The sequence below is a fragment of the Ambystoma mexicanum genome, chromosome 9 (genome assembly GCF_040938575.1).
Source record: "Ambystoma mexicanum isolate Mex_15411 chromosome 9, UKY_AmexF1_1, whole genome shotgun sequence".
In the NCBI taxonomy this organism is placed as follows: domain Eukaryota; kingdom Metazoa; phylum Chordata; class Amphibia; order Caudata; family Ambystomatidae; genus Ambystoma; species Ambystoma mexicanum.
The window spans coordinates 292641307-292657782 of NC_090931.1; the positions used below are offsets into that span (position 1 = coordinate 292641307).

At 41.6% G+C, this 16476-nt stretch overlaps 1 protein-coding gene across 11 annotated transcripts in view; it reads right to left on the reverse strand.

Annotated features, from left to right (window-relative positions):
- Positions 1–16476, reverse strand: part of SYNRG (synergin gamma) — a 1253369-nt gene that overhangs the window by 220417 nt on the left and 1016476 nt on the right. For all 11 annotated transcript variants that reach the window (XM_069614681.1, XM_069614680.1, XM_069614679.1 and 8 more), the window contains one exon: positions 12466–12519. In XM_069614681.1, coding sequence (XP_069470782.1) covers positions 12466–12519 — 54 coding nt within the window. The remainder of the gene's footprint in view (positions 1–12465; positions 12520–16476) is intronic.

Genomic DNA, 16476 nt, shown 5'->3' on the forward strand with positions numbered 1-16476 from the left:
CTAGTGAAGCAAAGAGCGTCGCTGAGAAAAATCCGCAGACAGGCGCAAACCGCTAATTCTACAAACTTGCAAGAGAAATATCGCTTAGCACATCGCCAGTATAAAAACTGGTTGAGACACCAGCGTGCAAGTCTTTTACAACACGACGCTGAACAAATTCTACGTACACTTACGAAGAAAAGCAGTCAAGAATTCTGGTCCTTGATCAACGCGAAAACATCGAATAGCCAGACCAATCTCCAGAACAACGTCAGCGAAGAGAAATGGGTGGACTTCTTTGAGTCTCTATATAAAAAAAGAGGACAACCAGCTACTGAGCATTGGGGGGCACCAAGCACCAGGCTGGGACATACCTTGTGATAGTGACTCAATAACAAAGAAAATTAAAAAGCTAAAAAATTCCAGAGCGCCGGGGTCAGATGGCATTTCTAATATTGATCTGAAGCACAATGTTGCTATATGGGCGCCACTCATTGGCCAGATCTTTCAGAATTGTAATATCTCTAAATCTGTGCCCCCTTCCTGGAAGAACTCAAATGTGGTCCCGATTTTCAAAAAAGGAGCGAAAGATGATCCAAGTAACTACCGTCCTATAGCGCTCTTGGATGTTATTGGGAAGGTTTTTGGCTCTTGCGCCCTGGAGGGCTTGAACAACTGGCTAAAAGAATCCAACTACAGAGACCAATTCCAGACGGGGTTTGTCAGAAACATCGGCACCACAGCAAACATCTTGATTTTATGCTCTCTGAAACCAAGAGTCCAACAAGGAGCGCCAAGAATATTCATGGCCTTTGTCGACCTTGTACAGGCGTTCGACCGGGTTAGCCGAGAACACCTGTGGGATAAACTGGCTGGCAGGAACTGTCCGGAGAAAATCTTGGCACTAATGAGAGCTCTATACGAAGACACTACCATGAGAGTCCGGCTGAATGGTGCGGGGGCGCTGTCAAAGGTAATCCACACTGCCCGAGGAGTAAAGCAGGGCTGTCCCTTAGCGCCAGCACTATATAATGCCTATATTGCAGACCTGGAAGACAACTTCAACAAAATGAGGTGCTTTCCACCCATCACTAGGAGGAGAGAAAATACAGAGACTCCTTTACGAGGATGATATCATCTTACTGGATCAAACAGTGGTGGGGTTACAAAGGCAGTTGAACAGCCTGCTTGTTTATCTAGAAAACAACCATCTTGAACTAAATAAAAACAAAACCAAGATTATGGCTTTCGAAAAAACAACTTGAACAGCAGGCAAGGAAAAATGGAGTGTCGAAAACGAAAAAAATCGAAATCGTAAAGAGCTTTAAATACTTGGGAGTGACGCTAAGCAACAGCTCCACCGAAATTCCAATGCAAGAGATGCTAATAGCAAAAACAAAGACCTTGTCATGCCAAGCTCGGACGATCGACAAGAAATATGGAAAGTTTACATTGATCCCAGTCCTGTCCTTTTTCAAAGCCAAGGTGATCCCGAGAATAACATATGCAGCTGAAGCCATGCCCCAAATCCCGGAAAAGTTTTGGGATAGGCTGGAAGGTCAATTTTGGAAGAAGGTGCTGGGGCTACTGATGTCCGTTCCCATATGCCACATCAGACAAGAACTCTGCCTTCCCTCTGTGAAGGGGATTGTGGACAGGAACACCCTGATGCTTTTCAGTAAAGTGATCATGGACGCTACAGAGCCTGTTTTCAAGATCTTGAAGACCGAATTGACTAATGGGAAAAACAGAATACTGGCCTCATGGGCGGATCACTGTGAAAACCTGCTACAAGAAGTGGCCTTGACGAGAGCAACCCTTATACAAAATCCAACGAAAGTTGTGAAAAAACAGACTCAATTAGATTGGATTAAAACGCAGGACAACGCCGCCTCCTACAAATCAACCAAAGACTTTCCAATAATTCAAAAGAGCTAACGAGGTGAGAGGCTATTTGAAAAAATTCCCGGACAAACGGCTGCGTAACACCTTTTTCAGAATCAGACTAAATCTCCTGAAGACAAACGAGATCTTGGCAAGAAGAGGAGCGTCAACTTCAGATAAGTGCCGATATTGTAACACTGAGCAGGTGGAATCTATCAGACACCTTTTGTTAAGGTGTAAGGGGACCCAAAAGGCTAGAGAAATCTACCTAATGAAATACCTGACCAACACCACCACGGAGGACGAAGAAGCCTGGTCGTATGGTTTGATGGGAGGGGAAAAAAACGAGTGGACAATGGCGGTGACTCTGTTTTTCAAACCAATTGGCCTTGTACAGGAGCTCAAACCAAGTTCAGGAGCTAAAAAGCCAATAATAACGGACGAAGGAACAAGTTGAAGACTTCACTCGATTCCTCCCGCACCAGGAACGACAGAACTTAATCTGGAGGGACTCAGAGTGATGAACTTCTTTACTGATATTTTGTAAAAATTGTAAATTTGTTTTACAATTAAATCAAATAAAAAAAAAAAAAATAAAAAAAATGAAAGGATTGAGTTTAGCATTCTCACTGGGAGAAAAGAGAAATCTTTGGGTGGCTACAAAATTGGAACAGATGACTGGCACTAGGTTTGATATAAAGCTACAGCAGTGTCATCTGGTTTTATTAGAAACAACCTTAACAAATAGCCATTGTGAACTGAAACATTTGTGTTCCATACTAGAAACACCCCTAGAGATTTTACCCCGCAGGCATGCTCTCCCAGGGATAATGGTGCAATTCATTTCTCAGTTGCCTTAATTTTAAGGCTAAGGGTTTAAAAAGAAGTGAACACCTATGGTAATTAAGTTTAGTAAATAAATTCGAGGATTATTTTAAATACATTTTTAGGTGCGGGGGAGGAACTGGGGTCATGGCACAAGACCCCGACAATAAACAGTAAAAAGAAAGGAGGATTCAACTTGGGAACCCTCCCGTCCCCTGCACACTTTCAAATGTTTCGATTAATCCAATACAGTTATTCAAATTGAGATATAGGCATTGTACATATTTTTGTTTCTAACAAATATGGTCACACAGAAGTTTGAGATAAACAAATAAATATTTATAGCCAATGTATATTATTTTCAGCAAGAATTATAGTTCAGAGAGATTATTTACAGTGCATAGAACCAAAATGGAATCAATAGATAAAGCTCAAATTGAGGAACAATTGAGTCCAAATTAAATAGCGACGCGCTTCGAGGAATTTCTCTTCTTCTTCATAAGGCCAAACTTGGACTCAATGTAAAAGGAAAAACACAAATTCAGTAAAGAAAATATTGCAGGCACAATTCATAGATTGTTCATAACATATTCAATTTTACAATTTAGAAAATTTAGTGACGTTAGTTGTAACATGTCATAATATGCGTTGTAATACATGCAACATTATAAGGTGAATTATGTGGTCCATGTTTGAGAGAGAAACTGAAGGTCAATTAATACACCCCTTCCAGTAAAATAGACAGTAGAGCGTACAACATATTATAGTTCAGTGGAATGATCCCTCTAATGGGACCTATCAAGTGGATGGTGAAACATAAGCTAAAGTGAATATATAGGGGAAAAAAAGCTAGTAGTTCCTAAACTCTATCGATCTAATGATGAAGAAATGTGAAAGTCGTTACCTTTGTGTGTAGAAAGTGTCGGAAACAAAGAATCTGACGAAGCAGGAAAAATAAGTAAACAGACTGTCTTCGTGTATCAGTTAGTTCCTAGAGACACGGCCAATTTCCAAAAAGATATAGAAATCTGTAAATAACAGAGCCTGATCAATGTCAAGCTCATTGCTTAAAAGTAACGGACATTAGTATGAAATATATAAAAATCGAATAACATACCTAGCCAGAATGTGGATGGCGGTAAATAATCAAAAGAAGAGCCCACGTAAAGTGTGGACCTCAAATATCCCGCTGTCGCTGCAGGAGTGCCTCAGAATGTAGGAGTTCTGTCACGCAAATAAACAAGCTGAACAGAAATGGAGTCCTGATTAGTATAAAAACTCAGCAATCTAATATGGAGTAGTGAAACGTAACGTGATGTTTAATAAAGGCAAACTGAAATGTTAAAAATTACCATGACAAGGATGTGCACAAGGCACATTTCTTGAAGCTGATGTGAAACTGATGTCAAGATTGTGCGGCCGGTCTACAGCTGAAGAATCCGGCAGTAATGGATTAGGTAGAGTATCAACTAAAGAAAGTGTAAGGAAAAAAGAATAATGAGACTAAGGAACTTTATCCCTGGTGCCTAGATAGACAAATGCTAATGCATTAGGGCTTACCTGGAGCGTAGGGGGACAATCCTGAACAGGGTCTGTTCAGCCGAGCAGCTTGTTGTTCACAAACCATGGAAACAGCATGTGACCATGGAGATAAATAGAGGACTAGAGTTCTAGATAAAGAAGAAGGACTAAGGAGTGATCAGGCCGAAAGATCGGCCATCTTGAAACAAGGTTATATGTTGTGATAGAGTATGGACCTCTAGATATTCAATAAACTAGAAGTCATTTGAAGCAAGAAGCGCAAAAGTGCGAAATAAGATCGATTGATACGAAAAATTCATGCGGTGCAGATACCTAGTGTAAAATGTAAATCGGGCATAACAAATACTAGTTCGCACATAGTAGAACGGGGAGAGGAAAGCTAAGAAAAATAGTCTACTGTGTGAAATAGAATTGAAATAAGCAATGAGAAAAAGGTCGTAAATTGGACAGAACGCTCTGATCTAAGAGGGGGAAAAATAAATCTAATTATCAAATCATCAGGGCACGGTCACTGAATGACTGTGTGTAACCTCTAAGTCTATAATCGGTGGAAGATATAAATTCTCATTATTCACGAAGAGGGAAACTAACCCTAGATCTCTCTTTTTCACATGGAAGACATAGTACAATGTGACAGTCTGAGTTGGGTAAACGCATTTAATTTACAAAAGATAAAAATTAAATGTAATAAGTTTAACAAAAATGACATAAATAAGAGTAAACAATCAGAACAATTTTTACATTGAATTTACAGGCAATGATTTTTATGGCAACCAACTATTAGTCTCAACAAAGTAGTGCCTTAGATCACAGTCAGACAATGGAATAGTAATGTAACTTTCAAGTTTATGTTATTGAAGATCAAGCATTCCTTATTGACAAATTCAAATCACAAAAAAACAGTTCAATGTGAAATCTTCATTTAAACCCCAGGGCTGTAAAGAGCTTAACTTGTCAATCCAATACGCCTCTCTTTGTAGTAAGAGTGACTGGTAGTCACCTCCTCTTGTAGGTCGCTTGACAACTTCTAGCACCTAGTATATTAATTGGGCAATTGAATGTTTCTGCATGTTGAAGTGGCTGGCTACCGGTGAGTATTGGTTATTACATCTTATGTTCGACTTGTGTTCAGACAGTCTTGACTTGACAGGTCGTTTGGTCTGTCCTACATACACTTTGCCACAAGGGCACTTCAACATATGACACCTGATGTAGTCTCTTAATTTGATTTTTTGACCATTCCTGGGGTGAGTCACTACATTACCTTTGATTGTGTTATTACAGTGTATACACCCTAAACAAGGGAAGGTGCCTAGTGTTTTGGTGGCTAGGAAAAGTTGTTTCTCCTTTGGTACTCTTTCAGCTTTCACCAGCTTTTCTCTTATATTTTTACCCCTTTTAAAAACACATCATTGGAGGTGTGGAGAACAATTCTAATAGAGTTTGATCACTGTGAAGGATATTCCAATGTTTCTTTATACTTTTTGTGATCTGAAAACTCTGTCTTGAGAATTTTGATATGTATAGAAGTGGGGCATCTTTAACAACAGATTTAGGTTTCAATAAATCTGTACGAGAGATCTCTGAAGCTCTATCTTTGGCAATTTCCAAAGTTTCCAGTGGGTAGCCTCTGTTCTTAAATTTACCAACAAGATTTGTGCATTCCTTATCTAGAACATCTGGGTCAGAAATTATTCTTTCAAAGGTAAAATTTGACTATATGGTACACTTTGGAGCATCGCCCTCGGGTGGAAGCTAGAATAGTGAAGCAAATTGTTAACATCAGTCGGTTTATGGTATACAGACGTAGCAATCTTATTGTTAACAATGCTCAAGTTACGGTCAAGAAAATGTAGATAAGGGTTACTAATCTCAATAGTAAATTTGATCCTGGGGTGCACTGAATTAAGGTATTAAAAAAACTGATCTAGGTCATCTCGTGTGCCACACCAAATGCAGAAAATGTCATCAATAAACCTCTTCCAGGTTAAAATGTATGCTGCCCATGTGGGGCGTTCCAGTACATGCTGACTTTCGAACTGAAACAAAAGTATTAGCGTACACGGCCGCCATCGATGATCCCATCGAGGTACCCGATGTTTGTAAAAAGTATTTGCCCTGATGTCTAAAATAGCTATTGTAAAGGATTAAGTTACGTAGCTCCAGAATGAACTGAGGATTACCTTTCACACCTGAATTGTTAAGTAGCAACCATTCAACAGAATCTATACCTTCACTATGGGGTATTGAGGTATATAAACTACATACATCAAGGCTGAATAGTATGCAGTCTTCACCGATAAAGATTTCTCAGCTAAATCCACTAAGAAAGTCTGTTGTGTCCTTTAGGTATGCGGATGATGCCATATTTAATATTAATTCGCCGGTTGGTGTTTTTTGCCAGGACTCGATTCTAAAATGGCGTTTGTGTCCGCTTCTGTGACTCCAACCCAAGTCGGGCCCTTTGTTCCACTTTTTGGCGGGCTTCTCCACAGAAGCCTCCGAAAGTGGTGCCACTCTGTCTGGGTACCACAGGGGGCGTGCGAGGGGGTTTAGGTACCCTGGACTGAGTTGCCTCGGCAACTCAAGTCGCACTCTTGTGTGATTGGCCCAAGTGGTGAGCCGCCCGGCTCAACACTTAGCATGTTTGAGTGACAGCTAGGCTGAATGAATGGGGGTTTTCTGCATAAAAGCAGGGCTTTGGGGACTGGAACTTCAGAAGTTGCCACAGGACCTAAAGAATCCGAGGAGGGAGAAGCCGAGCCGACCTGCAAAGACAACACCACCGGTGGAGCCCTGCTGAACCGTCTCACCACTTTTCCAGACGACAGAGGAGCTCTCCAGCCTGGAGAGTCTTCTTCCTTTGACTGGTGGGGATAACCCGTTTGCCCGTCTTTTCGCCTTCCTGGACCATCTCGTGGCGCCTTGCCCGTGCCAAGCACCCCGGCAACCGGAATACCACGGTTTACCACTACCGCGAAGAAAAGGGTGGTACCTTGTAACTGGGAAACTCTGCAGCTGGTTTCTTCCCTGGCAGCGCAACGACCTTCAGCTTTGCTCCACGTCGAGACCTCCTCTTCCTTGGACAAAATACCGACTTGCAACCGCTGCCAGGAACAACTGCCCCAGCTGGAGCGTTCTTCCCACTTTCAGGTACTGTGTCCCGCCTGGCTTCCCTTGCGACAGATTGTTCGAGGTGACAGTAAATCCTCGACTTTCTAACCTGGGCTAGCCTGGGACCTGTTAACTAACTTTTCCTGACTTGATTTCAATCTTTTGTGAACTTTCTACAAAGACTCTTTGGGCATAACCCCAATGTGTGATCCTGGACACATTTCGCTTGCTCTCTCTAAGAGTGGGCCTGGCATTTGAACTTCCTTGCTTTCCAGTAGACTCTGCCTAACCTGCCTCACTGTGGTTCTTTGAAAAGTATTGAAATTTGTGTGCTTTCATAACCCTGCCTTTTTCCCATCCCTTTTTAATAACTTATTAGAGTGCCATCTTATGTTAAGCGCTTACCTCTGGTCTGAAAATAAGTGGTGTTTCTCATTAAGACTTGTCTAATAAGTAATTAGGGTTGTATGTATATATAATAGTGACTGTGTGTTGAATTTATTTACCTCTTGTGTGTTAGTGTAATTTACAAGTGTGTCTTTAAATAAATAATTCTATACTTTTAGACCAAAGCTCTGGTCAGTGTTTGCTTGTGCTATTGTATCTCTGTACCTATTGTGTATACTCTATATGCTGCCTAACTCATCTTGAGAGAGGTCCGACTGCTCAACCACAGCTACCAGGTAAATCTGGGCGGCACAGACTGCTACCAATGGGGTTTACTGCCAACCACCTGTAGTCCTAAATCTTTTGCAGTGGTCCCTAAGGGAACTGCAAAGGTTTCTGCCTAACACATAACACTTAAGAGATTGGAAGCTGATATGATGGGGTTCCAAATCTTGAAAACCCAGCAAGCTTTTAGAATGTAAAGAGATGCCACGTGGACACATGAGGCCACAATATCTGCAGCACTCCATCAGGACAGTGTCATAATGCTAGACCCGTAGTGGTGGTGTTGGACATGTTGCAATGTTTCAACCATCTCAAGGTAGACCGGCATGCCCCATTGCAGTTTTAAAAACAGTCACGATGCATAGGGTGTGAAGCCATTACAAATATATAAACAAACAATTAAATTCAATATAACAGCTATCTCATCAAATGGAAAATCTAAAGTTATTCTCAGAGGTAAGAATTGGGAAAAACAATTATTTCAGACTATGAATGTCCAGGTTTAGGGATATGGCTCTCAATGCCATAGCTGTATGACTAAATATCAAATACCACAAGAAACTAGCCGTTTGCTGGTCTTCATTAGGGTTTGCTGCAAATGTGTTCTACCATTCCAGAACAACAGCATCGGCAAATTCAGCCAATTCCTTACATGTATTGGAATCTCAACATGCCAACATAGCATGAGCAATAGCATGGTGATAGAAGCAATTCTTCTGGTAAGTCCTCTTGTGAAAGGAATATATTACCTGACAGTTTGTCCTAAGATTAGGATCCCAAAGAGGCTGTCTTTTTTTGCCCTAGGTGTACACATTTGGTTTTCCCTTTCCTGCTAACTCTGAGGACATCTAAACGAAAGGGGTGTGATGAATACAATGGTGTCATCACTCCTTTCCCGGAGGTGACCTCTCCCCATGTGGCCAGGGGACGGCAGCCGCTACCTGTTCCTGACCCTGGGGGCGGCTATATGAGGGATGATCACATGGGGGGAGGCAGCCAGCCCTCGGAAGGGAGTCATGACATCATTGAACCAGACATGGTATCCCCCTCTTCTTTTGAGGATAACCCCGCCTTCCCCATGCCTTGATGGCATGTTGTCACACCTTCCCCCTCACCTATCTAGGAAGGATCCTGAAAAAACCTTACCAAACTCCACATATAAGTCATCAGGAACTGACAAGCCTTTTAATATCATTAAGAACACTCATCCAGACTTTGAATATAAGTGATCAGAAAAGTAATGAGGATCACAGAAAGTCAAGAGCACACGCTGCGCTCTAGTGATTGGAAGAACAAATCTGAGGATGGAAATGTAAACCTGTGAAGCAGCTGATAATCGAACAATGGCTGGGAAACAGGCTTTTCTCTGTGCAGTCCAAGACACCGTGGGGTGAGAAGGGAGTCCATGGAGCCAACCGGCTCACTGACATAGAAGCAGGGAGCAGATTGCTTAGGAGATTATGCAGTGAGGACGGCAGAAGCAGATGCAAGGCTTTTGGGCATTCACTGGTACTAGGAAGCAAGCTCCACTTCGCTTTAGCCCAGGAAGACACTGAATAGGTGAACGGGAGCTGTGAGACATGGAGAAGCCGAAAACCAGCAGAAACAGAGGAGCAGAGCGCTGTAGGGTTGCCAGAGGCTGTCTGCAGAAGAAGCAACGCACACTAACAAGAACTGGTGAGTGAACCGAAGAGAAGCAGGGACATCGGGGTGTAGCGGCAACGCTGTCAAAACCGAATAATCTTAAATGAAATATATGAACAAGTGCATTAATATCTTATGAAAAGCCCAAATGGAATAAGCATAAGAGACTATCACGTTTGTGAGTGTATGCAGTACACCTGTGAGAGAAGTCCTGGAAGGATAGTATTTCAGGCGGATTCAAGGGAAGACCAAACACATAAGAGACTGTCGAGTTTGTGAGTGTGCACAGAGCTCACATGAGAAAAGCCCTGGCAGGATAGTATACCAGGTAAATGCTTGATTTTTAGAGTTTGAGGGCCAGAATAGTAGTTTGGACATGGGAAGGTTTTGCTTTGGGCCTTCTGACATTGAGAGACCCTTAGTTCTGGTTTTAGGTAGGGGAACACCACTTAGAGAAGGGACAGAGAGATATGTCCCATCCCCCTTTAATTTTAATAAAAGTCTTTGATAAAAACCATGAATCCATTGTGTGTAAGTCTTGTTCCTGGCTCCTCAGAGGGGATTTATGAACTTCCTAAAGCATGGAGTGGGAGCAGCACTTTCCAGGCACTTCATGAAATGCAAGGCAACCTATTTACGGAAATGTATACTACTTTAAAAATAAGTTCGATGCATTGGGATTTTGTTGGTAAACGGGTGAAAACATTAACAGTAAAGAACATTTTATATCTGTAAAACCGGATTGTACTTTTTAAAACTATTAAAATAACTCTGAGGAGGAAGTAGTGCATTAATTTGCCAGTGCCACTCAGTAATTAGCAAAGCACACTCAAAATACCTGGGGCTATATGTACTTACATACATCAAATATGCTGGCACAGTAAACTAGAGAAAGTTACTAACTGCATCAAATATTAAAATGCACAAAGCTCATTTTAGTTTACAGCTAAAAATCTGCTGTCCCAATAACATTCAGTTTAAACAAAAAAGGAAATTCACTGAACTAGTGTGCTGTTTCTCACCAACATCGAGTACAAAAAAATAAAAAGTGAAGAAATTCACGAATCTGCATAAAACAGGTATACCTCTCTCAGCATTGGCCAAGGATGTCAATCAAGGTCTGTAAACTGAAGTGATAGCTGGGACCCAAGCCATGGCAGCATTTAAATAATACTTAAGTGGCCATGGTTACACCAGATTTTAAAATATATCAAGACAGTAAACCTGTTTTTTTTCCCCTCTTGGTCTTCAATTGGCCTGCAAAAAAAATCAGCCTTTGATTTCTCCACCTTGGCAGCACATTACGCCATGCACCTAAACTTACTGATTTTTTTTCTAAGGCAACTGTACTGAGTGAAACAATGTTTATGTGGCATTTGGCTTTAGATCATTTGTATAAAATTAATATGACGAAAACTAGGTAGACCAAGGAAGGGCACCACACTGAAATTAACATATTAAATATTACCTAAAAAAATAATTGGAATGAACAGAATGGTGATATTTTCCAATATTCTTTAGACAAATAAATGCTAATTCTTCCAACAATATCTTTACACTCAAGAGCAGGACATTTTTCTGGGTTATGTAACAGCATGAAGCAGATTGGTTGGTTCTTTTTGGACTGCAAAATGTAGACTATTTTTAAAGTGATATTCTTCTAGAGTTTGCAGCAATCCATTTTGATTATAAGGCAGGGCTAGGTGTGCCACCAGTGCGAATCTCTTAAAATAAAGAAATGCCTGTTCTTTGGGAGCCAAAATATATATTTTTAAAGATGTCAAAGTTAAAATCAGTTTATTTGGCTACTGTCATAAACCGCTGACGTACAAAATTACGTTTCAGCTGTAACAATAATGATTCAAAAACAGCAATACTTCGAAGTCTCACTAAATACAACTATATTAAAGGCAACATTTATGTACTTGAAAATGTAGTGCAGTAAATTATCACGGTCATTAAAAAGAAAAAAACGTACATAAAGAACACAAATAGACACAATACAAACAACTTACAATCTGGCAAGATATGCATCAACAAGACACTAAACCATAATTCCAAATAACTGCCCCATAGCTCTATGTAGATTTCCTTTTTGAGACAGGCTATAAAAAACAAAACACCTATGTGAGATGTTTTCCCAGGGCACAGACCCTATAAACAAAATGCTACTCTGCACTGGACAAAACATTGTTCAAAACAGGCAACAGATCCCTCCTCCTGACACAAACTAAACACGTGCAAAACAGTTTCTTCAAAAGTCACACCCCATTAGCATAATCTCATCTCTATCCACACCTAAAGTGGAACTTACACAGCACGAAAGCACGATATTAGCATCCATCTGGACGAATCCAACCCTACGGACTAGTCTTTGGATGAAAACTGCTGTAAAATACTGCAAATAAAGTTCCCAAGCTTGTCCTGAGAGGACGGTATGACATGAAAGAAGCTGTCTCGTTGCAATAGTCTAATGTTGCTGTCCTCAAACCTGCCTTTATTGCCTCCACTATAGCACTCTTATCTGAATTAGAAAAGCTGCGCCTATTATCTACAAGATGTGAAAAGCCCAAACTACACTGATTTTAACTATACACTCAAACTAAATGGTCTGATTGCCATCCGTTTTTTCCAATACATCATCGATAATGATCCGATAGAGGAAAATGGGTTAGACTATTCAAAGTTCTTTTCTTCCCTTAAGAAGACTTAACATTGTAGGGAAACAAAAAAGGCACAATCTGAAACCAGAACAATCATAAGAAACAGTTGTAACTAGCGTTAATGTTTCACTTTATTACTTACTTGCAGAGCACTTTCCAAACATCTTTGCCATTCATAACCATATCTCTCGCTCTCCTAGAAATGAAAGACAATTTTCTTATTTTACTTCATGTGATTAACTGACAAATTAACATATTACACCCAGAAAAAGTGAATGCCACTTGCCTGCTACAATTGTTGTGCAGCTTGATATTCACACATTCGTACCTTTTTATGTTTTCTTTCTGGAGAATTACTTAAAACATTTGTGAATTTGCTCGATGGAAGTCAACATTAAAGACTTGTCTTAGTCAGACCTTTCTGTGTGAAGTAAACCGATTCTATCTTCATGTAATTTGTATGGAAATGTGTGAATTTGCGCTCCAACTCAATTGCCCTTTTCTATCTCTGGTGAGGCTAGGTGAATCTATAACAAACGAAAAGCTCAAAAAAGGTACTCACATGGGAAAGTAAACTGCATTTGCAGCATGACTGTTACAGATGTCCATACGGTACATGAACCGGCTTAAAGTACCCTCTATTGCAGAGAGGCTGAGGGCAAGCAACCCTTAATTTTCCTTTGGAGTTAGGGGTAAGGCATGCAAGCAGTATGCTACAGATATGGCTTTATAAAGCAGCTGTGGGCTGCCCATACCCACAGGTGCATTGTGACCTATAACCAGCGAGTAAGGAAATATCCTAGGCTTCTGCCACCACTTTAATGATCTCTTGGGCAGAAGCATATATGTGTAAAACATCCTTACGGCTCCCATCTCTCAACTCCACCTGTAGTTTGTTGGGATTACACTAACTAGGTCACACTTTGGATATGCTTTAACAAATAGGCTATGTACTGAAGGAAGGTCAAGCTATGATACAAACGAGGGTGACGTTTTGAATTGATGTGTCTTTGGTAAGTATTTGTGATGCTAGGTTTTGCGTTAAAAAGCACCCGTAAGGTCTGGAGAATGAACTAAAATAATAAGCAAGATTTCTGACCAACTGAGTCAAGGAATACGGCACACAAAGTGGAGTCCCCCAGATACTGATACCACCTCAGCATATTGAGTTCTTCAAACATAAAAGTCTTAAAACATAATCCGATAATTCTCTGTCCATCCAGGGATGCCCTATTCCATTAAGAAAATCCAAAAGTGATACCCAACAGAAAAGGCCAATGTGTTTTTAACAAGTACTTTAGCCTCCTGGCTAACCCTATACTTCCAAGGCAATGTTCTCAAATCTGGCCAACAAAAAGTGTTCAGAAACCTCTTCTAGGACAGTCCAGCCCTAGTAGTAAGTAAAACACAGAAAATACTTCCTTGGGCAATCTCTAATCCCAAAATGGGGCCACATTGTGAGAGGGACACCACCAAGTTCAAAGAACTCCTTCTGATGGACCTTGTCAGAAAATGTACTGCTATATAGCATTTAACTATTTTCTTCAAACCCCCGCCATTCTAGTTGGCAGAGACACCTAGGCACTGAACGAGATTATCAACCGTGTTTTAACATATGGTGCAGAGCTGCAAAATCACTGGGTTACATCCAAACACATGCAAATCGCTACAAAAAGTGCATTGATGGTGTCTTACTCCTTCAAGACAGACTTAAAATTTTCCCAAATTTCCTTTCCTTGTGATAGAGATGCTCTCTAGCCCAATGTACGTTATTCCGTACCTGGTGGATTTGTTGCATGATCCAGCCTTTTTGAAAGGAAGTCTTATCCCAGATCAAAACAATCACTGTGGTATAACTCCGCTAGGAAACACAACTAGTCCTCCTTGAAAATGGGACCCCAATGGTACTTTCAAATTGTCAGGCCACGGATGCCATTTAATAACGATCTACTGGTCACAATAACAACCATAGCGTGTGCGTGCGTGTGTGAGAGAGAGAGAGAGTGTGTGAGTGTGTGTGTGTGAGAGAGAGTGGGTGTGAGAGTGTGAGAGAGAGTGTGTGAGAGAGAGTGTGTGTGTGTGTGTGTGAGAGAGAGTGGGTGAGAGAGTGAGAGTGAGTGGGTGAGAGTGAGAGGGTGTGAGCGAGTGTGTGAGTGAGCGAGTGTGTGAGTGAGAGAGACTAAGAGTGTGAGTGGGTGGAATCTACATTTAAGTCGGATTAGAGAATCCCTGATTTGGTGGGAAACAGGTCAGGAACATGTTATTGGGAAAATTGTACACAGCACCCTCTGCGACTGATATTTAGATTACACAGTTTAAACATAAGGTGAGCTGGTGTTGATAACACCGTTTTTTGATCAAGTTCCAAAGCAAATCAAGCACTAGAATCCATTTTCAGATGTTATACCTTGCTCCATTACATTTACCTTTTCCTTTGGTCCGCAGAAATAGTTGGGTGTGTTTTAAAAGGAAGTGTGCCTTATTGCTCAAAAATAGTCATGTGTTTAATACAGGTTTTCACAGGTAGTGAGTGCGAGCTAGAATGCCTTCTAGCACCTACGGTCTTGTAGAAGTTGGATGGCTTGGCAATAGTGGTGTCATTCTGAGCATTTTGATGACTGAAGGGCTTCAGAAGTAGCTGAGGAACGAGACTGATCCTTAACAGCGTGTTTGCCAAAAGCATTAGCTACCAGTTTTGCAGCACTATACAAAAAGGAGAAATTACTTACCAGTAATGTTCCTTCTATGGACTCTTCTCCCATAGATTCCTCATCTTGATGGAAATCTATCCAGCGTCAGCTGCTCGGAAAACATGGAGAGGGGGGCGCAGTGCTGCTCGACATAGTCAACTACTACCTTGTATACAGCTGCACCATTCCTCGATCGGACGTGATGTTGGGCATTAAATAAAAGGATGCACTATGCCCCCTTATCTCAGATCTCCGCTCCCCCCAGGCTCCGCCTGTGAGAGGAAACCTACAGTAAAGGGGAATGCCATTGAAACAAAAACAACAATACTAGCAAACCATAATTATTTGCTTACCTCATTCTTCAACCTTAGAGAAACCAGAAAAAACAGGGCGGAACAGCCAACCAACCGCTGCAGCCAAAAACGCAGCTCTCTGCTACTCACGTCATTGTGCACAGAAACGCAACAGCAGAATGCGATTAGGACTATGCAATGGACTTCCAAGCGGCGTAGGCTGCGAGGGCGATGAGGAATCTGTGGGAGAAGAATCCATAGAAAAAACATTTCTGGTAAATAATTTGTCCTTCGGTGGATTGCATTCTTCCACAGATTCCTCATCTTGATAGACTCCCAAAGTAGTAGCGTTGGAAATTAAACCAAGAAGCCCTGTAAGACAGCCCTACCAAAACACGCATCTGACCCACAGGCCAAGTCCTAGCTGTAATACTTGTCAAACGTGTGTAGAGAGGACCATGTGCTGTGCGACAAATGTCTCTGACTGGCATTCCCCTGTGAAGAGGAGAGGAAGCCGCAACACCTCTGTTAGAGTGGGCCCTAAAACCAGCAAGAACCTCCTTACCTGCGGACTGATAACATTCTGCAATGCACAGCACAATCCAATGTGAGATAGTTTGCTTTGCTTCATGACTGCTCGCCCCAACCTGGATTATGAGAAGGTGATAAACAACTGGTCATCTTCCCTGAAGAAGCCCATCCTGGCCAGGTAGAAGCTCAGCAGCCTCTTGATATCCAACCTGGGGAGGAGGGTAACACACTGGAAGCTCTATGCTTGGCCCAGAGGGAATTCAGACACCACCTTTGATTAAAGCGTAGGGAGCACCTTCAGTGAGACCTTTTCCTTAAAAAAACTTTAGGAAGGGGGCTTTACTTTCTCTGGTGTCTTCTTAAAAATAGACAGAGCCACCAGATGATATTCCTTCACTTTGCCCACTTGCAGACCCGATTGGGCTAGGAACAACAAAAACTCTATCACTGAGGAAGTGGGGCACGACGTGGGGTCCACTCTTTTCACTTCGCACCAGGTTACAACCCTTCTCCAAAAGGGCATAGTGCAAGGTCTGCATGTAGCCAACAGCACCTCTTCATCGAGGTCTCAGTTGTCCCTCAGCCCCTCAAGAGCCACGCATGCAGGTTGAGAGGGTCCGGGTTTTGCTGAAGCACATT